Source organism: Physella acuta, unplaced genomic scaffold (genome assembly GCF_028476545.2).
Source record: "Physella acuta isolate Inbredline_101_S28 unplaced genomic scaffold, ASM2847654v3 ptg000076l, whole genome shotgun sequence".
NCBI classification, from domain to species: Eukaryota; Metazoa; Mollusca; class Gastropoda; family Physidae; genus Physella; species Physella acuta.
The window spans coordinates 1,211,492-1,231,035 of NW_026731596.1; the positions used below are offsets into that span (position 1 = coordinate 1,211,492).

Consider the following 19,544-nt stretch of genomic DNA (forward strand, 5'->3'; position numbering starts at 1 on the left):
ATCTTGTTGGGAAAAAAATTGTATCATTTAAGTAATTCATATAATAAACTTAAACATCAGTCGTATGTTACAAAACAATGTCACGACTAATCAAACGCTTCTCACGTTTTATAGAAACGAAGTTTCACTATAGCTTCAAACTTATGAAAGTAATGATTCTATTCATGTGACACTTGCAGTTTCATTCAGCCTTCAAATCTCCGACTACTTACATTGTTAACTGGGGGAGGGGGAGTTGTCACTGACCTATTGTACACTCTGGTGTTCCGTCGGAAAACTTTGACAAAGGTAAACTTTGGGCTCACGAATCAATACGCCGGGGTCACAATAATATGGCGGTGGGCGGGTCCGCGGTGACATTTTTTTCTGGCCAGGTAAGGGGCGGTAAGCGGGGCCGGGTTATCGATCGCCCAACTTCACCGCAACAAACTCATAAAGCAAAACATTTTGGGCTCAGCCAGCAGACGGCTTTGTTTTACCAGCTGCTTGTGTAGAATTCTTTTCAAATATTTTTTTTCGCCAGGCTTCTGATTTTATTTTTTTAATATTCTAAATGTCCGACATCTTAGCCGAGCGAACATCCGAGTTTTCTCATAAGTAAAGTCGAGTGTTGGTGAGTTGAGATTAGTGAAGTGTTTCTAAAAATAGCCAGAGCGAGGACCATGAGAACAGTGACATAATGCTTGTTGTCGTGAGTGAACGACACACGAATACACCGCTATGGACGATCTCTGTGGATTATTGACAGAAAATCTCACGTGCGTAGTTCGCCAGGTGATTCAAAGGTGATTGAGATGGAAAAACACAGGTGAGTGTTGTGTGTTCTTTGTTTCATTTTTAACTCCCTGCTTTTAGTTGATCTGTAACTTCACGTTATTTAAATAGACTTCCTCTTTTACTTTACTTTGACATCTTTTTACCTCTCACTTTTAGAATCTTGCTACAATATAATTTTCACTTCCTTGTAGTGGCTTGTAGGGCTACATCGCCCATTGCTTTGTTTGACTATCTTTATAATAGATCTATATATTAAGTTTTCTTACTTTTAGGCCGACTTGATGTTTGTTCATCATTATTGTGTCGTTGTTACTTGACTTTAACTTTCTACGTTTCTTCATCTTCTTACTTTTTGTACATCTTTTATTAAACTTGTCCTTCTTACTTGTTCACTTCTTATTTGAAATATATATTATATCATGCTATACTTTTCCAATCGCTTTACTGTTACGATTTCTTACTTAAAGGTTGCGCTACGTGTCTCGAGGTTGTGTTAACATATTGTTTACTAATGTGTGAACTTTTGCTTACATGGTGTTTACTATTGTGTGAACTTTTGTTTACATTTTGTTTACTATTGTGTGAACATTGTTTACTTTTTGATTGATGGACCCCTGCTCTATGTTAGCACTGTGTGTTAGCCTAGTGTTTAGTTTTGTCACGATACACAATTAAATCAAATGGGTATTTAATGTTTTTAACAGCTTTGTAACCCAGTTGTGTGATTGGGCCACATGTTACACCGCCCGAATTCAGCTTTACATCACACACTACTGGAGGTTATTCTACATTTAACACAATTTACACCGCCTGAATTCATCTTTACGCCGCTTTCAGCTTTACGCCGCCCTGATTTAGTTTTACGCCGCCCTGAATTCATCTTTGCACCACACAACATGACTGATCTTCTTTCCATCCGCTGATAAACTACACTGATTAGCCGGTACTTATCATTAGCCTTCCTTTTTATCGAGCGCTGAAAATAACATGTCGATGTGAACAGGGCGTTACCGTTGTGATGTCACATGACATGTGGGCTTCTTTTACTCGATGTCAATGTCTGACTTGCTACACTCATTTCACATGCTGACCGTTTGGAACTAATTTCACATGTTAACCCTTTCCCCGTCGATTTCACGCGATTGTACCTGTATATGGAGCAGATTAACATACCTTGATACGTCCAGGTTTGGTCTAGCGATTAGGGCACACTGCTATCTAGCCAAGCAGCTTGTGGTCAGTATACACTGGCCAACAAAGCGACGTAATCAGATGGTGTAACGGCTAGATTAGCTCCCTTATCACTTTCTACACTAGAGTAGTTCCCCGTGCGGTGTGTAACACACGACAGGTTCTCACATTCTACCCTAGGAGTTTCGTGTACTTTGTGCTGGGGCTTGTACTCACTAGGCCTAGTTGGGTACACAGAGCAACAGGATGTTGGATACATAGAGCAACAGGATTGATGGAGTGGAGTCACATCGACTCCACTCATTGCTCCAAGAATGTGTATTTAGCTAGAGTGGGGTCAGTAGAGTCACATCGACTTCAACGCATTGCTCAAGGATTGTGTATTTAGCTAGAGTGGGGTTAGAATGGATCCACATTTAGCTTATGCAGCAATAATTTGTATCCCCCCCCCCTCCTCAACATACCCCACCCGTATGTGTGCAGCTCGTAGTATCGAAAGATTATGTGCAAAAGTTAAAGACCTCGATATTGTCGAAATTCTTATAATTTATAGATGGCTAAATTGGTTATTAAATAATCTTTAAGATATAAATCTAGATTGTATTCAAAATTGCAAACATAAAGGTGCAATGCATAAGATTTTGTGTGACAAATAAGGACCAAATTTCTGAGTTGCTTGCAAGGTACCTACGCTGTGCTGTATGATTTTAAGGTTTAGTGCAATAATGTACTATACTTAGTATGGAAACTATGAAACATTAAAATTGTTTTACGTTGAACGCTCTCACGTTACTTCCAATTATAAATTTCCAGATAAGAAGGGAGTTAACCTAAAATAGTGTTCCCAAAAGTCATTTAGCATAAATAGAAACTAATCATTAAAAAAAATGTAAAAAAAAAAAAAAAGTTGTTCTTGCATCTTTGTGCACCTAAGATACATTTTAAATTGCTTATAACACTGTTCGTCTATTTTTGTATATTTTATTGATTTTAGCATTATTATATAATTTACTAACAATAGAGAACTATTAGTTATAGTAGCTATTAGTAGTGTTTGTGGATTTCATTAGTTATTATCAAGTTCTCAAATCTGTTGGTACTATACACGCATGCCTTTTAGATATATTACTAACTAACTAGCCCAGGGGTCGGCAACCTGCGGCTCGCGAGCCGCATGCGGCTCTTTTGATATCAAGATGCGGCTCTCCAGCTCCTTGAACAAATACTAATAATCTTAATAAATAAATAAAATATTTGAAATAAAAAAATGTTAGTGGCTCTTTAAAACCAGGAAAATTTTGAAAATTGTAAATTTTGGCTCTTCCGCTTCAAAAGGTTGCCGACCCCTGAACTAGCCGACTCGCGGCGTATCATAATCATACTCCGCTATTTAGTTGTTTTATTTTCTACTTTTCACAGTAATTCATAATTTGTGAATTTGACAGTGCCAATGTTGCCACTGAAAATATTTGCTTTAAAACACTATCAGTAGATAGTTAGGCCTAAGGACGATCCCCCCCCCCCCTCCTTTCCCCCAACCCCTACCCTACAACCGTCCCCCCCCCCCCCCCGTGAATGCAGTGCAGGCTCCTCTTAGTTACCTCCCCTAAGTTTAAAATCGTTTTAAACTAAATTATCTGCCCCTAATAGCCGTCACTAAACCCGGCTCTACGATTGTAAACATTTAGCGTGAACCACAGCTCACCAGACCATGTGGGGGTGGTAGGGATATGCCGAGAGAGGAAGAGAGGGGGCTGCTAGGCGCGCTTACAGCTTGGTGTTTTCTATGGTCTCCTTGAAGATAATTATATATATATATAGAAGATTGATTAATGACGGCAATTTTATTCATAATCTAATGCACTGGATTACCCGCCGTGCGTCGCTGCATCTCAGAAAGGCTGACACAGCATTTTAAGAGGATTTCATCAATGCGTTATCAATCGTGTATTTTTAAACGCATGACTTTTGAGTGATATAAACGTAAACAATGCCGGCGCTATACTTCTCAAATCCTAATTGTCGGGGCCAAGTTTGTCCACACTATCGCCCAGACGCTCTAGGTCGAGTGGTATGAAAACCTTGAGTGTACGTTAATCAGCCTCCTTAATAGTGAAGTATAACACAGCTCGGCGACCGTCTGGGTATCAGGGGGGTATCAGGGCGCTCAATGGAGTCACTGGATACACTACTGCAGGGGCGCCAGTTGTTTCTTCCCCTGGTTCTGTTTAGTCATCGAATGTCGTGTGACACCGTGTCCCTATTTTAGGTTATCTTTAAAACTACAGTAGGCGCCATAGTGCACACAGAAGTGCCTGGGGGCTCCAGGTCACCGGACCGCCGGGGCGCCGGCGAATGCGCCTTGTGCAGTTGGACCATTGAATCAAGTATTACCCCTGGCCCCCTGTGCAGGAAGATCAAACTACGGATCCGAAGAGCTAAGATAGCCGTCGTAGAATCTGGGGTTCTCAGTCGCACCAGTGTTTCTTCCGGACTTTTTTTCCAGGGGGCTTTTGAAATTTTCGGGGGGGGGGCGGTCAACATTTTTCGGGGGGGGGGGGGGCGGACACTAGTAAAAGTGTATTTTTGCTATATAAAATCCATCTCGTTCGGGTGGGGGGCGGTAGACTCCGACGAGATGCCTGGAAGAAACTCTGAATCGCACATCATCCAAGTACTAAGGTTGAATATCCAGCATCGACAGCAGCACAAAGTTTAAATGCCCAACACCATCCCAGCACAAAGTTTGAAGCGATGGCAGCAGTAGGGATGAATGCCCTACATCATCCCAGCACTAAGTTTGAAGCGATGGCAGCAGTAGGGATGAATGCCCTACATCATCCCAGCACAAAGTTTGAAGCGACTGCAGCAGTAGGGATGAATGCCTAACTTTTTCAAAAATCCTAAAGAAGACGTCTGAGAATTCGGGCGAGGCTAGATTTTAAAAATATGTTTGAAATTTCTTCATTTTTCATATGTCAGACATCACGGCAAAGTTGATGGGATTTCTCGGTTATTTCAAGCCTTTGCGTTTGTTTTCGGTTCTTGGCCAGTTATTTGTAGCGGAAATATTTCTCCCGCGCCGTTGTTTGCCTCGAGATTGGGACGTGTGTGAAGCCACCGACACCACCATGCCTCGGATTGTACACATCGCTGTTTACCGTGTACTGGTTGCTCCCCTTGTCCACCACTCGCGCACAAAGCAATTTGTGTTTGAATATTGTACGCACCCTCCCCTCCTTCCCCTCAGCTTCCCTCCCCGTAAACAAAAGCTATGGATTGTTTTATTCGATACTTCGCGTGGGCCAGCTTTTGGTAGATTTTAATTGACCTTAGAGGTCACGAAATATCTGTGGGATTAAATTTCACCATGGCTTGGCATGGAGAAAGCACGAAAACCATGCCCACCTCCCCTTCTAAGTACTGATCGCATGATAGGGAAAAACCTGACAGATTTTTTTTTAAACAATTAGATTGACTTTTTTTCCTGAAATTGTTTGAAGTACAATAAATGGTTTGTTCTTAATTAGGCCTAAGCCTATACTGAAAGATTATTTCTTTATATGACAACAGTGTCACAAACAATGAACAGTGTATTGTAGGAAAATTAAATGTTGACTTCGTTTCCATTGTTTGTTTATATCTATTATTGATCTAGAATTATAACCATTGACGTTATATATATATATATATATATATATATATATATATATATATAATTATATGTATTTATATTTATAGGTCTATTTGAGAAAGTAAAATTGATGCTCTGCGATATTTTCAATTTTGAAACTAATGCAGTTATCTATTACATTGGATGTAAACTTTTGTCATTTCGCGGATGTCAATCCCTATTGAATTCACAACTTTGTCCCCATAAAATAAGTCAAGACTCGACAGCTCTATTTGGCTATTTACCTATAACAAGTAGAGAGTTATCGAGATGTGTAGATTGTATACTGGTAAAAAGTAAAGACTTGTCTAGATCACCAATAGAGATACTAGCACAGCTGATAATGACACTGTCACATGACTGTCACATGACTGTCACATGACGACGTAAGAAGTTCTAGGGTCGCCCAACTTAATTGCCAATCGTTTACTGCTCGGTTGTAAGTGTCTGGTCCAGCCTGCCGTCAAGGCGTGGAGGGCTCGGCCCTTCAAGTGCCGTACAGCCTGCCCGGCCCTTCAAGTGCTGTACAGCCAGCCCTTTAGAGGTCTAAGGTGTCAGAGGCGTGACTCAATGTGACCGGTCTTGGCGTGACTCTCCAAAGTTGTGCTCACACACGGGGCTTGTGTCACGTCAACTAGGTCACGTTTGTGTCACACAACATCACAACACACCATCTACCCCTACGACATCTAACACTTCACCACGCCTTTTCACCTTACGACTACACCACACCCTACCACCTTACCACTAAACCACATCCTACCACTCCAGCACAACTACTTCCACACCACATCCTGCCACCACACCATACCCTACAACACACTACCACCGTTCCCCATCCCCACACATATCCTCGGTTTAGAGTCAGTGTCACACATTACCGACAAGACCCAAAACATTCCCGACAAAACCCGCACATTCCCGACAAGAACCAAAACATTCCCGATAAGAAATCGAACAAATTAGTTACGAAAGAGAAAGACTCGGCTATGAACGAGGACTAAATGGTAATTGTTTAGTGCCCATTCCTTGATTTCAACACGTCTTGAAATCCGATGAGTTTTCCTAACCCAGACAGTCATTAAGCTATGTCTGAAGATGACACCTCTTTCAAATAAAATTCAATCCTTTTATCTGACCAGATGGCTGTCGTGTTGCCCACTGTTAAGCCGGACATTTCACTTTTTTTTTCTTTTGGTGCAGGGTTTTGTTTTCGCGAAATATTATTTTAATATTTTCCAATTTTTTGTTGTTTGGTCTCCAGCTGCCCTGACTCAACAAGAAAACATCGCCATACACTCAACGGGTTTGATCAGTGGGGGTTTTAGTGGTGTAAGACGGGTGGTGTCGTGGTTGTATAACAAATGTTTGGTCGGTTGTGGGTGTTTTACAGAGGGTCTCTGACGGCAAACGTTCAGCTGTTGGAGTACTGGACTGCTCTCTGTACTGTAGACCATCGTCCTACAAGAGCTAAGCTGACATCAAGAGATCTGACTTAAGCTCTGTGTTTTTATTGTATTGTAGACCATCGTCCTACAATAGCTAAGCTTACATCAAGAGATCTGACTTAAGCTCTGATTGACCAAAATATTTTTCTTCTTCATCTTCTTCGTTCTTTATTGTTATGTTGGACGTGATTTCCTCTAACACGATTAAAAATTTACGGTCCGTTTACTCTGATTTCAGCCTGCTTTTCTATCTGGATTTGCTTCCATAGCCTTTGTCCAACCCAGAACAAACTATTTGATTTTGGAGTTATCTCATATAGGTGGGTTGCTGTCCCCAAGTATCGAACGTCACCTCCCGGGAGGGGGGGGGGAGGTGCGGACCTCGGGACTTTTCGGTTAGGCAGCCGTGAGCTTTACTGAACCGACCACGCCGTCCCCTTGCCAAACAATCCGACTTAAGCTCACAGACATGTGGTCAGCCAATTTAAAAATGTGGCCATCTCAGAGATGTCTGAAGATAACATGACCATCGTGAAGGAAACTGCTGGTCAATGTATCATTGTATGGATACATACAGTTTGGCTGATTTCAAGGTGGGTAAGAAATGGTGACGTCACACAGTCCTGGAACAAACCAAAGCACAAACAACACCTGCTATCTGGCCTGACACGTGTACACAATATACTCAAGGGGGAGGGGAGGGTATAACGTTATACCACGAGAGGGTAATAAATTGATTGTAATAGTGATGAAGTAAATGGAAGAGTTATAAGGAAATGGTAATAAAAAAGTGCGAGATATCGTAATGATAGTAAATAAACAAGTTTGGAATTGATGAAATCTGTGGCCTTGTCACCAGCCTCTCAATATGACACATTGCACACAACATATTATACATAACACATTACACAACACATTACATGCAACACATTACACACTACACATTACACACAACACATTACACACAACACATTACAAGCAACACATTACACGCAACACATTACACGCAACACATTACACGCAACACATTAAACACAACACATTATACAATATATTACACACAACACATTATACTCAAGACATTACACACAAGACATTACACACAACACATTATACACAACACATTACACACATCACATTACACACATCACATTACACGCAACACATTACACACAAGACATTACACACAACACATTATACACAACACATTACACACATCACATTACACACATCACATTACACACATCACATTACACACAACACATTACACGCAACACATTACGCACAACACATTACACGCAACACATTACACACAACACATTACGCACAACACATTACACTCAATACATTATACACAACACATTACACGCAACACATTACACTCAATACATTATACACAACACATTACACGCAACACATTACACACAACACATTACACACAACACATTACACGCAACACATTATACACAACACATTACACGCAACACATTGCACTCAACTCATTACACACAACACAAAATACACATTACACACAAAACATTACACACAACACATACACATCACATTAAATATCACATTACACACAACACATTATATACATCACATCACACACAGCAATGTACACATATCACATTACATAGTAAATTACACACATCACAATATACAACAAATTACACACAGCAAATTACACACAACTTAATATACAACAAATTAAACACCTCAAACTACACACATCACAATATACATCAAATTACACACAACACATTGAACCCAGCACATTACACATAGCTTTAAACGCAGACAAAACAAACAAACGTATTTTAGGGTAAAATTATCACATTTCTTGCATCACGTTACGTGACCATAATACGTCACAATACGTGCGTCACAAAGAACATGCGTCACTTGACACAGTTTTAAATTGGTTGATAACATACACACACACACACTCACACACATCATATCACAGTCTCCTATCGTGTTAACACCAGTGTCCACGTTTCTGACAGATCCACCAAACTTTGAGAGACCAGATCAATAATGATTGTCACCACGTCCAATGTGGTCTATTGATATCTACCCGGTAGCCGTCACAAAGCTGACAGTAATCTCCTTGTACACTCTACATCTTTGTTTCTGTTTGCCTATCTCGTTGTAGACCTACAGCTGCAGGCTGTTGACAGGCTATTGTACAGCTACAGGCTGTTGTACGGCTACAGGATGCTGCACAGCTTTAATTAACTGTACAACTGTAGGCTACCATACAAAATTTACATCTTCATCTAAGTAAACAGGCTACGTTTGGAAGTAGCAGTATCAAACTGCGATTAATAAAAACGTCGTACATACAAGTAGCTATCAGATAAGGGACGCAACTGATCACCGAGGGAGATAAACATATTTCCCACATTGTTCTATTGAATAATATTGTTCTTGGTATTAATAGGTCACTAGATCACAGATATCAGTAATAGACGATCTATATTGGGTGTGTAACGTATGAAAATTCGATATGAATAAATGGAAGTCAGACCGAGACTGTGGAAGTCAAACCGAGGCTGTGCAAACATCAACTTGTGACAAGTGGGACGTACAGACGATGATGGTGGGGTTGAAGTGTTGTTGCTGTACCCTACAATGGGTTTCTTGGGTGGTGGGGGTCCTATCTTTCAAGGTCACGTGCTTGACCAGCTGACCACTGGGCACACGACGGGGGCTGAGTCGGCACACATTCCTGGACTATCTGGGAATGACCGTTGTTTATTGGGGATTTGGGAGATAAAATGTGATGGTCAGCTGGTTGAGTGAAGGTCGTTGGTACAATGGTAACAGCTGTGGTGCTGGTGGTGTGAACATTTGGCTAAATGGTATTCGTTGGACAATATGTACATACGCATATACAATTGTATATATGTAGCCTAAATATATACCCTTCCCGGCGCCCGGGGACAAACTTTCAATTTTGCGCCCCCCTCCCCCCCCCCCCATTTATTTTTATATTTATAATGCAAAACTGCAGCTAAAATGAGCTTTTATTTGTTTTAAACCCACTTTGGCGCCCCCCCCCCCCCAGGGTCGGCGCCCGGGGACATATGTACTCCCCGCCCCATCGCTACGCCTCTGCTTAGAACTTATGAGTATGTGAAAAGATAATGATAATAATCTCTCCCAAATACTTTCGTATGTGTGCTACAAGATAGCCTGTGTAAGAAAAGATGGAAGAAAAGTCTAGCGAATGTCGACCTACGACCTTTCCACACACTTTAGTGAACAAAGAGTGTACTGCAGATGAAGTGATTTGATCAATGAATCACAAATATGGCGTTTGAACGGATTCTATGTTAACTTAAAGGAAATAAATAGTTAGAAGAAAGGAGGAAACACTCTATTCAACCAGGATTTAAAGTGCGGTTTACAAAATATAAAACGGAAGTGCTCGTTGTCTTCCAACATATTCACATATCCGTGAATTAATATGGTGACAAGTATATAAATAATTCGTCCGTTAACGTCCGTAGTCGTATAGTCCGTCCACTTGAGTCCAGGTTAATGTTGAAATCAGAGTTTCTTTCAGGTATCACTTCATCTGTCCACTTCCCCTCATAAGACACACGCACACACACATGTTGGCTATACAAATACATATCAGATATGGGAAGATGCATGTGAAAAAGTCTGGAATCTGGAAGAAACACTGGTTTGTTGCTTTTGTCTTCAGCAAACCTCTCTATTATCTGTCTTTGGTTTTCAGTGAGAGTTATCTGTCTTAGTTGTTTCTTCGTTCTCAGACTGTAATGGTTTTCATTTTCAGATATCCTAGATGAGAAGATCATTTCTCTGTATATTTACATGGGAAATGAACCAAAGGATATCTTTTTGATAGCACCGTGAAACAGGACTATATTTAATTTTACCTTAAGGATTGTCCTAAAATGGCGCCACTATTTTGAAGTAACCCTTCCCACCCTTCCTAATCGTCTCACTGTCGTCACAAAAAGTAAGCACTTCAAAAATGGAATGTGGCGTCATTTATGGACAACCCCTGTATTGTTATTGAAACATTCTAAACTTTTTTTTTTTTTTTGCTTTCTCTCCCCTTGGCAGGTCATGTCGGTGTCATTGTTTACAAAACAGTGTCCTGCTAGAGAGTGTTGTCATCACCTTGACCCTCGTCTCTGTCTTGGCCATCACAGGCAGGAACCTGCTGACCTTTCATTTAATCACAGGTACCCATCTAATCAAAGTTGTCTTCTTTGTTTTCTGTGTAGGTCTAGCCTATTCTAAACTCAAACTGTATTTTTGAAAAATATTAAATGACTTTTTAAAAAAAGCTACTCCAAATCAATTAATGAATGACAATAATTTAAACTGTCAGATTCAACTTCCAAAATAGAAAATAGATCTAAATTCTAGAAATCATCCGATTCTAGTTCAAATAATAATTATTAATTATGTTACTTATTTCAATGTTTAAAAACAAATCAATGTTTATTTTAAAACAACATAACTACATACCTTCTACAGTTCCTGAAGTTTCGATTGGGTCGGGAAACTTGACACAACCTAATGAAAACAAAGATGATCAAATGTTTACACCTAATGTCAAAATTGTGGATTTACTGGACACCATTTTTTGTCTGACCAGTCTAGGAATTGCTGCTTTATTTATGCTGGAGGTAATAAAGAAAGGCTGATGTTGTACCATTCAGTCAGACTGGACTATAAAGATTATATTTATTTATGCTGGAGGTAATAAAGAAAGGCTGATGTACCATTCAGTTAGGCGGAACTATAAGGATTAAATCTTATTTTATTCCAAGATTAAGTTGCCAACTAAATAAAGGAATGAATAACGCTTAGAAATGGATTCATTGTTATAATGGGGGTCAACTAGTAATGTATCTGGTGATGTTATTTTAACACATTTCATTTTTAATGTTATTCCAGATCCTTCTCAAAGTTATAACTTTACACAAAGCATTTGTGACGAATCCTTGGCAGGTAACTGTGTTCTACATCTCTCACTAGAGTTGTCCCATTTTACCCAGCAGCTATTCCATGAATCCTAGTTTTGTAATTCTTATCACCAACAACATTGAAACATGTTGTGTAGTGTCATTTGTTTTTTTTTCTGAGACTAAAAAGATGTTTAATGTTAGAGAAGAGTAGAAAAAATGAAATTTTATAAATTTATAATGAAAATGTTATAATGTTTAGCTGAATAATTTATAACAATTTATTGTAGAATACACTTTAAGCTTTACAACTGAAATGGAAATTTTTTTTTTTTAACTTTGTGGACAAAAATATATGTAGAAATGTAAATATTTTGCCTTGTTATAACATTTGTATTACCATTGACTATTTTATTATTACTGACTTGATCATACATTATCTCCTCTGTGCCAGGTTTTTGATTCTCTTGTAGTGATTGCCACATTGTCTGCTGAGCTCATCTTCTATTTTATGACCTTCAGTGAACCAGCTTTGTATTCTATCAACTACGTGGTTGTCTTAAGACTCTGGAGGATTCCTTATGTTTGTTCCAGTAAGTCAACTCCATTTTCTTAGGTCATGTATATTTGTCTTTGTTTTGTATGTTTAACTTTTGAAGCTTTAGTGTTATAAGGTGTCATAGTGTGTTATGTAGTGTTATAAAGTAACTAACGTTGTATATAACATGTATTTATTAAACCAGTAGTAGCTCTAAAAGCAACTTAATACAAATGATTTCTGTCCTCATTCAGAAAATCTTTAATTGATTTCCCTTTCCAAGGGATATCACTCTAGTCAATTTTTCAATAGTGTAACATCTGTTTGTATTAATTCCTCATTAAATTATTCATGCATCAAAACATTAATATCAATATTAAATTGTATAAACATTTATTCAATGAAGATCACTTTTGTTAAGGTAACAGCTGTTTGGCTATTGTCAGGTTTTGAAATTAAACTGTCGCAACAATAGTAGTTTTACTGCTTTATAACATAGTTACTATTTATGTTAGACAATGATATTAAAAGTTTGGTTTAATTCCCAGTCAAATCCAGGCAAACAGAAAGAGCTATGACTGTGGAGTTAGAACAGTATAAAATTAAAACAGAAGACAGAGTGACCACGCTGCAAAATACTGTAGCCAAACATGAGGTTTTTATAAAAATCATTTTTGTAGATTTAAAACTAAAACAAATACGACTAAATCTTACAGATTTGTTATTTAGAAAAAATTTAACAAATTTTTCATAATTTTAGTATTTGGAGATCCTGTACTATATATTTTTTTATCCTAGGCAACAATCCTAGCTCTGCAGAAAGGATCTGCTCTAAAGACAACTGGTAAGTTACTTTCATATTAAAAGCTGTTTAATTCAGAGCAACTCTCCTTGTAACTATCAAAATTAACAAAATATAGTTTCACATTTCTAGAACCCTTTAGTTTCACATTTCTAGAACCCTTTGGTTTCACATTTTTAGAACTCTTTAGTTTCACATTTTTAGAACCCTTTAGTTTCACTTTTCTAGAACCCTTTAGTTTCACATTTCTAGAACCCTTTATTAGTTTCACATTTCTAGAACCTTTTGGTTCCACATTTCTAGAACCCTTTAGTTTCACATTTCTAGAACCCTTTAGTTTCACATTTCTAGAACCCTTTAGTTTCACATTTCTAGAACCCTTTGGTTTCACATTTTTAGAACCCTTTGGGTCCACATTTTTAGAACCCTTTAGTTTCACTTTTCTAGAACCCTTTAGTTTCACATTTCTAGAACCCTTTATTAGTTTCACATTTCTAGAACCTTTTGGTTCCACATTTCTAGAACCCTTTAGTTTCACATTTCTAGAACCCTTTGGTTTCACATTTTTAGAACCCTTTAGTTTCACATTTCTAGAACCCTTTGGTTTCACATTTTTAGAACCCTTTGGTTTCACATTTTTAGAACCCTTTAGTTTCACATTTTTAGAACCCTTTTGTTTCACATTTTTAGAACCCTCTTGTATCTGTTACAGATGAAAAGAACTCAACTCCTCCCACCAGGGGCAAAGATGGCAGAAAAAATGTCCCGCCTAAAAATCTCCCCACTAAAGCAATGAAAAAGACAGCCCTTCCAACAATTATGTCAAAAATTTCAGTTGAAGCCAACTCAGGCCAACAAGAAACATCTTTCTATGAAAGTCTGAAAGATTCTGAAAGACAAGATTCACCACCAACTGATGATATTCTTCTGAGGAATCAGGTCAACAATAATCTCAGTAAATCAGAAATGAATATCATGAGAGAGCTTCCGCGCTCTGAAGCTTCATACAATATCAGTGAATTATCTAAACGGCCGAGGCAAACCGCCTCCCGTATTCGTAAACGTCGTTCCTCTACTAGTGAGTACATAGACTACAGTAACATGAACTCGCCAGATAAAAATGTGCCATTTTTTATTGACAAAGACAAATGTTCATCTTGGCCAAAATTGGACGTAGATGCAGAAAATATTCTAAATCAGATCAATGTTGCTGTCCTAGATAGTGACTCCCATCATTCTGATAAACAGACAAGTTCAGACTCTAAGAGCTCTCCCAGCAATAAGGTCACAAAAAGAAGGAAGAGAACTAAAAGGTTTGCTTCTTGCCCGGAGTATGTGTACACACAGAGAATGAGCATCACCAATGATGAATCCAAGCTGATAGGTGGTAAGATATTCTTCTTCTGTTGTGTTTTACTTTGCTCAAACTTTTATCAAAGAGCTCTAAACCTTCCAACCAAGAGCAGAAGCTGTGTATGATTAAAAAACTTTTTTTTTTCTTGGCTGTCAACATTTGTTTTTGACTTTTTTCAAATAATATGCATGCCACTGATGATAGCTTACAAAAGATAATATATTTAATATTTCTCTCCTTAATGGCTTGGATTACACATTTGATTTAAAGATTATATGTTTCTGTCATTTTAGTCATTTGGATTACCCTACATTTCAGTTAAGGATTTTGTGTTTTTATCATTTGGATTACCCTATATGTCAGTTAAAGATTATATGTTTCTGTCATTTTTGCCATTTGGATTACCCTACATTTCAGTTAAAGATTTTGTGTTTCTAACATTTTCGTCATTAAAAATGAATGCATCTATAATATTTGACCATTCTTCTAGATGACCATGGCCTAGACTACCCCACAATGTATGACAATATTGCCTATATCCATGATGACATCAGACTGCAAATTTTAGCAGAATTTGATGGCACAAAGACCTATTGCAATAAGGTTTGGATCGTTTTTAAATCCCTTTTGTAAATTTTTAAACAACTGCTATTTTTTAAGCTATACAATTTACAACATATATTAATGTATTAAATAATCTCAATGTTTGGTGATATCTATTGCAATAAGGTTTATTTTTTTTAAATCCCTTTTGTAAATTTTAAAACAACTGCTATTTTTTAAGCTATACAATTTACAACATATATTAATGTATTAAATAATCACAATGTTTGGTTTTTATAAAGTAAAATAAATAATAGTATTTTTATATATTTTTTCAGGATGGTATTCCAATGACTTCATTATGATAAAATAATCATAAACTCGCAGTAAATTGTTGTGACTACATTCCAATAATATCATAACAAATACACCACAATGTTACAGTTATGATCTAATTTAAATGCATTCCATCAAAGTACAGACAATATTTGTGCTCCAGTTCAAGCAAGCAAAAAACAATTGTTTTAATAGCAGTATGGTCACAGTTTGAGGAGCTTCAATTTTTTTATTTAAATTTATGCCATAATATTCAGTTAATGGCTTGATGACATAACATAGTAACTATAAGTCAATTTTTTTCTGCTGGTTTGAGTTTTCAAATGTTAAAAATGTGTATAGAATTATATTAAATAATCTTTGTTTTTATGGACCCTTGAAGTATTTAGAAGAAAAACAAAAATATGTATGTATTTAATCTGTCAGTATATATGACATTCATGATCTTTAAAAATAGATCAATATGTCCTTTTTTTATGTGTGTACTAGGTTTTTTCTCTAATGGAACAAGTCTGCTTTTTAAGTCAAAGCATTTAACATGTGTGCTTACTTATAGTCATATGATCAACTATCAGATCTAGTGATGAAATTATCTGGCCCTAGCTTAGTGTGACTGAACAAGATGATCTTCCCTGGGTTATTGATCTGGCCACTTTGATCAGCACACCATAAATTCTGCATCCATAAGAACGTGGCCGTAGATTTATTACCCAAGCTACAGTGGGAAAATCAATTCGACTACTTGTTTAAGGATGGTGGCCTAAGTCTGCTTGTTTAAGGATGATGGCCTAAGTCTGCTTGTTTAAGGATGATGGCCTAAGTGTGCTTGTTTAAGGATGGTGGCCTAAGTCTGCTTGTTTAAGGATGATGGCCTAAGTCTGCTTGTTTAAGGATGATGGCCTAAGTGTGCTTGTTTAAGGATGGTGGCCTAAGTCTGCTTGTTTTAAGGATGATGGCCTAAGTCTGCTTGTTTAAGGATGATGGCCTAAGTGTGCTTGTTTAAGGATGGTGGCCTAAGTCTGCTTGTTTTAAGGATGGTGGCCTAAGTCTGCTTGTTTAAGGATGATGGCCTAAGTGTGCTTGTTTAAGGATGATGGCCTAAGTCTGCTTGTTTAAGGATGATGGCCTAAGTCTGTTTGTTTAAGGATGATGGCCTAAGTCTGCTTGTTTAAGGATGATGGCCTAAGTGTGCTTGTTTAAGGATGGTGGCCTAAGTCTGCTTGTTTAAGGATGATGGCCTAAGTCTGTTTGTTTAAGGATGATGGCCTAAGTCTGCTTGTTTAAGGATGATGGCCTAAGTGTGCTTGTTTAAGGATGGTGACCTAAGTCTGCTTGTTTAAGGAGGATGGCCTAAGTCTGCTTGTTTAAGGATGGTGGCCTAAGTCTGCTTGTTTTAAGGATGATGGCCTAAGTCTGCTTGTTTAAGGATGATGGCCTAAGTGTGCTTGTTTAAGGATGGTGGCCTAAGTCTGCTTGTTTTAAGGATGGTGGCCTAAGTCTGCTTGTTTAAGGATGATGGCCTAAGTGTGCTTGTTTAAGGATGGTGGCCTAAGTCTGCTTGTTTTAAGGATGATGGCCTAAGTGTGCTTGTTTAAGGATGATGGCCTAAGTGTGCTTGTTTAAGGATGGTGGCCTAAGTCTGCTTGTTTTAAGGATGATGGCCTAAGTCTGCTTGTTTAAGGATGATGGCCTAAGTCTGCTTGTTTTAAGGATGATGGCCTAAGTCTGCTTGTTTAAGGATGATGGCCTAAGTGTGCTTGTTTAAGGATGGTGGCCTAAGTCTGCTTGTTTAAGGATGATGGCCTAGGTCTGCTTGTTTAAGGATGATGGCCTAAGTCTGCTTGTTTAAGGATGGTGGCCTTAGTCTGCTTGTTGAAGGATGATGGCCTAAGTCTGCTTGTTTAAGGATGGTGGCCTTAGTCTGCTTGTTGAAGGATGATGGCCTAAGTCTGCTTGTTTAAGGAGGATGGCCTAAATCTGCTTGTTTAAGGATGATGGCCTAGGTCTGTTTAAGGATGATGGCCTAAGTCTGCTTGTTTAAGGATGATGGCCTAAGTCTGCTTGTTTAAGGATGGTGGCCTAAGTCTGCTTGTTTAAGGATGATGGCCTAAGTCTGCTTGTTTAAGGATGATGGCCTAGGTCTGTTTGTTTAAGGATGATGGCCTAAGTCTGCTTGTTTAAGGATGGTGGCCTTAGTCTGCTTGTTGAAGGATGATGGCCTAAATCTGCTTGTTTAAGGATGATGGCCTAGGTCTGTTTAAGGATGATGGCCTAAGTCTGCTTGTTTAAGGAGGATGGCCTAAATCTGCTTGTTTAAGGATGATGGCCTAGGTCTGTTTAAGGATGATGGCCTAAGTCTGCTTGTTTAAGGATGATGGCCTAAGTCTGCTTGTTTAAGGATGGTGGCCTAAGTCTGCTTGTTTAAGGATGATGGCCTAAGTCTGCTTGTTTAAGGATGATGGCCTAGGTCTGTTTGTTTAAGGATGATGGCCTAAGTCTGCTTGTTTAAGGATGGTGGCCTTAGTCTGCTTGTTGAAGGATGATGGCCTAAATCTGCTTGTTTAAGGATGATGGCCTAAGTCTGCTTGTTTAAGGAGGATGGCTTAAGTCTGTTTGTTTAAGGATGATGGCCTAAGTCTGCTTGTTTAAGGATGATGGCCTAGGTCTGTTTGTTTAAGGATGATGGCCTAAGTCTGCTTGTTTAAGGATGGTGGCCTTAGTCTGCTTGTTGAAGGATGATGGCCTAAATCTGCTTGTTTAAGGATGATGGCCTAAGTCTGCTTGTTTAAGGAGGATGGCTTAAGTCTGCTTGTTTAAGGATGATGGCCTAAGTCTGCTTGTTTAAGGATGATGGCCTAAGTCTGCTTGTTTAAGGATGATGGCCTAAGTCTGCTTGTTACATGGGAAAGCTGATTCTATAGGATAGTTGGTAAAAGTCATAGGATAGGGTAAAAGTCATCCTATAAGATTGGTAAAAGTCATCCCATAAGATTGGGAGTAATAGTTTTCTTATCCTGTCTGATATTTTGAGTGTTATCTTGTATGATAGGCTGTGTTATCCTGTTTGATCATGGTAGTGTATCTTGAATATTTTGTATGACTTATCCTAGCAGGCAGATGGTTTAACTTTAATGTGCCTGAATAAAATCCTGGGGTTTTTTCTTTTTTTGCTTAAAATAAAGTAGATTTTTTTTAGTGGACGTGAATGTTGTAAATATAAAAAAAGAAATCTTGAAATATTATCGAGGGCTATAGAGTTGATTTGTGTAGGAAATATCACATGTAGACTAGTTTTTTAACCTAATGCCAAATGTTGTAGCCACTATTCCAATTGTTATCATTGTAGGTTTATTGTTATAATGGTAGGTTTATTGTTGTAATGATACGTTTTTATAATGGTAGGTACATTGTTATAATGGTAGTAATGGTACATTTATTGTTATAATGGTAGGTGCATTGTTATAATGGTAGCAATGGTACATTTATTGTTATAATGGTAGGTGCATTGTTATAATGGTAGTAATGGTACATTTATTTTTATAATGGTAGGTTCATTGTTATAATGGTAGTAATGGTACATTTATTTTTATAATGGTAGGTGCATTGTTATAATCGTACGTTTTAGGTAGCACCATCAACCAACATAGAAGACCAGCTTTGAAACGCAATACAAAATATCTGACCAAATATTCATACAATAGTCTGCCCATGTTGACCAGTTAACCTATGAATGGTTTCTTGAATGACCATTTGGTCATTATGAACTAAGTCATCTGGATATTTTTAAAACTTTGTATGCAATGTAAATAAGCACATATTTATGGGTTCTTTGTTGTATGTTTTAAACTTCCTACTGATCATTACTGTATAGCAAATAAGTTGCGTTCAAACTGTTTCTACACACACACATATGCAAGATGTGTACAC

General features: G+C 38.1%; 1 protein-coding gene across 1 annotated transcript; it reads left to right on the plus strand.

The window, feature by feature from the left end:
* The first annotated feature begins 384 nt into the window (after positions 1–384).
* Positions 385–16,446, plus strand: LOC131953287 (uncharacterized). The gene is made up of 10 exons (XM_059316413.1): positions 385–808; positions 11,194–11,315; positions 11,614–11,765; positions 12,037–12,090; positions 12,499–12,637; positions 13,131–13,237; positions 13,381–13,426; positions 14,097–14,771; positions 15,229–15,341; positions 15,620–16,446. Exons 1-10 carry the CDS (start codon positions 795–797, stop codon positions 15,644–15,646), a joined length of 1,449 nt encoding a protein of 482 aa, XP_059172396.1. The 5' UTR covers positions 385–794; the 3' UTR covers positions 15,647–16,446.
* The last annotated feature ends 3,098 nt before the right edge of the window (positions 16,447–19,544 follow it).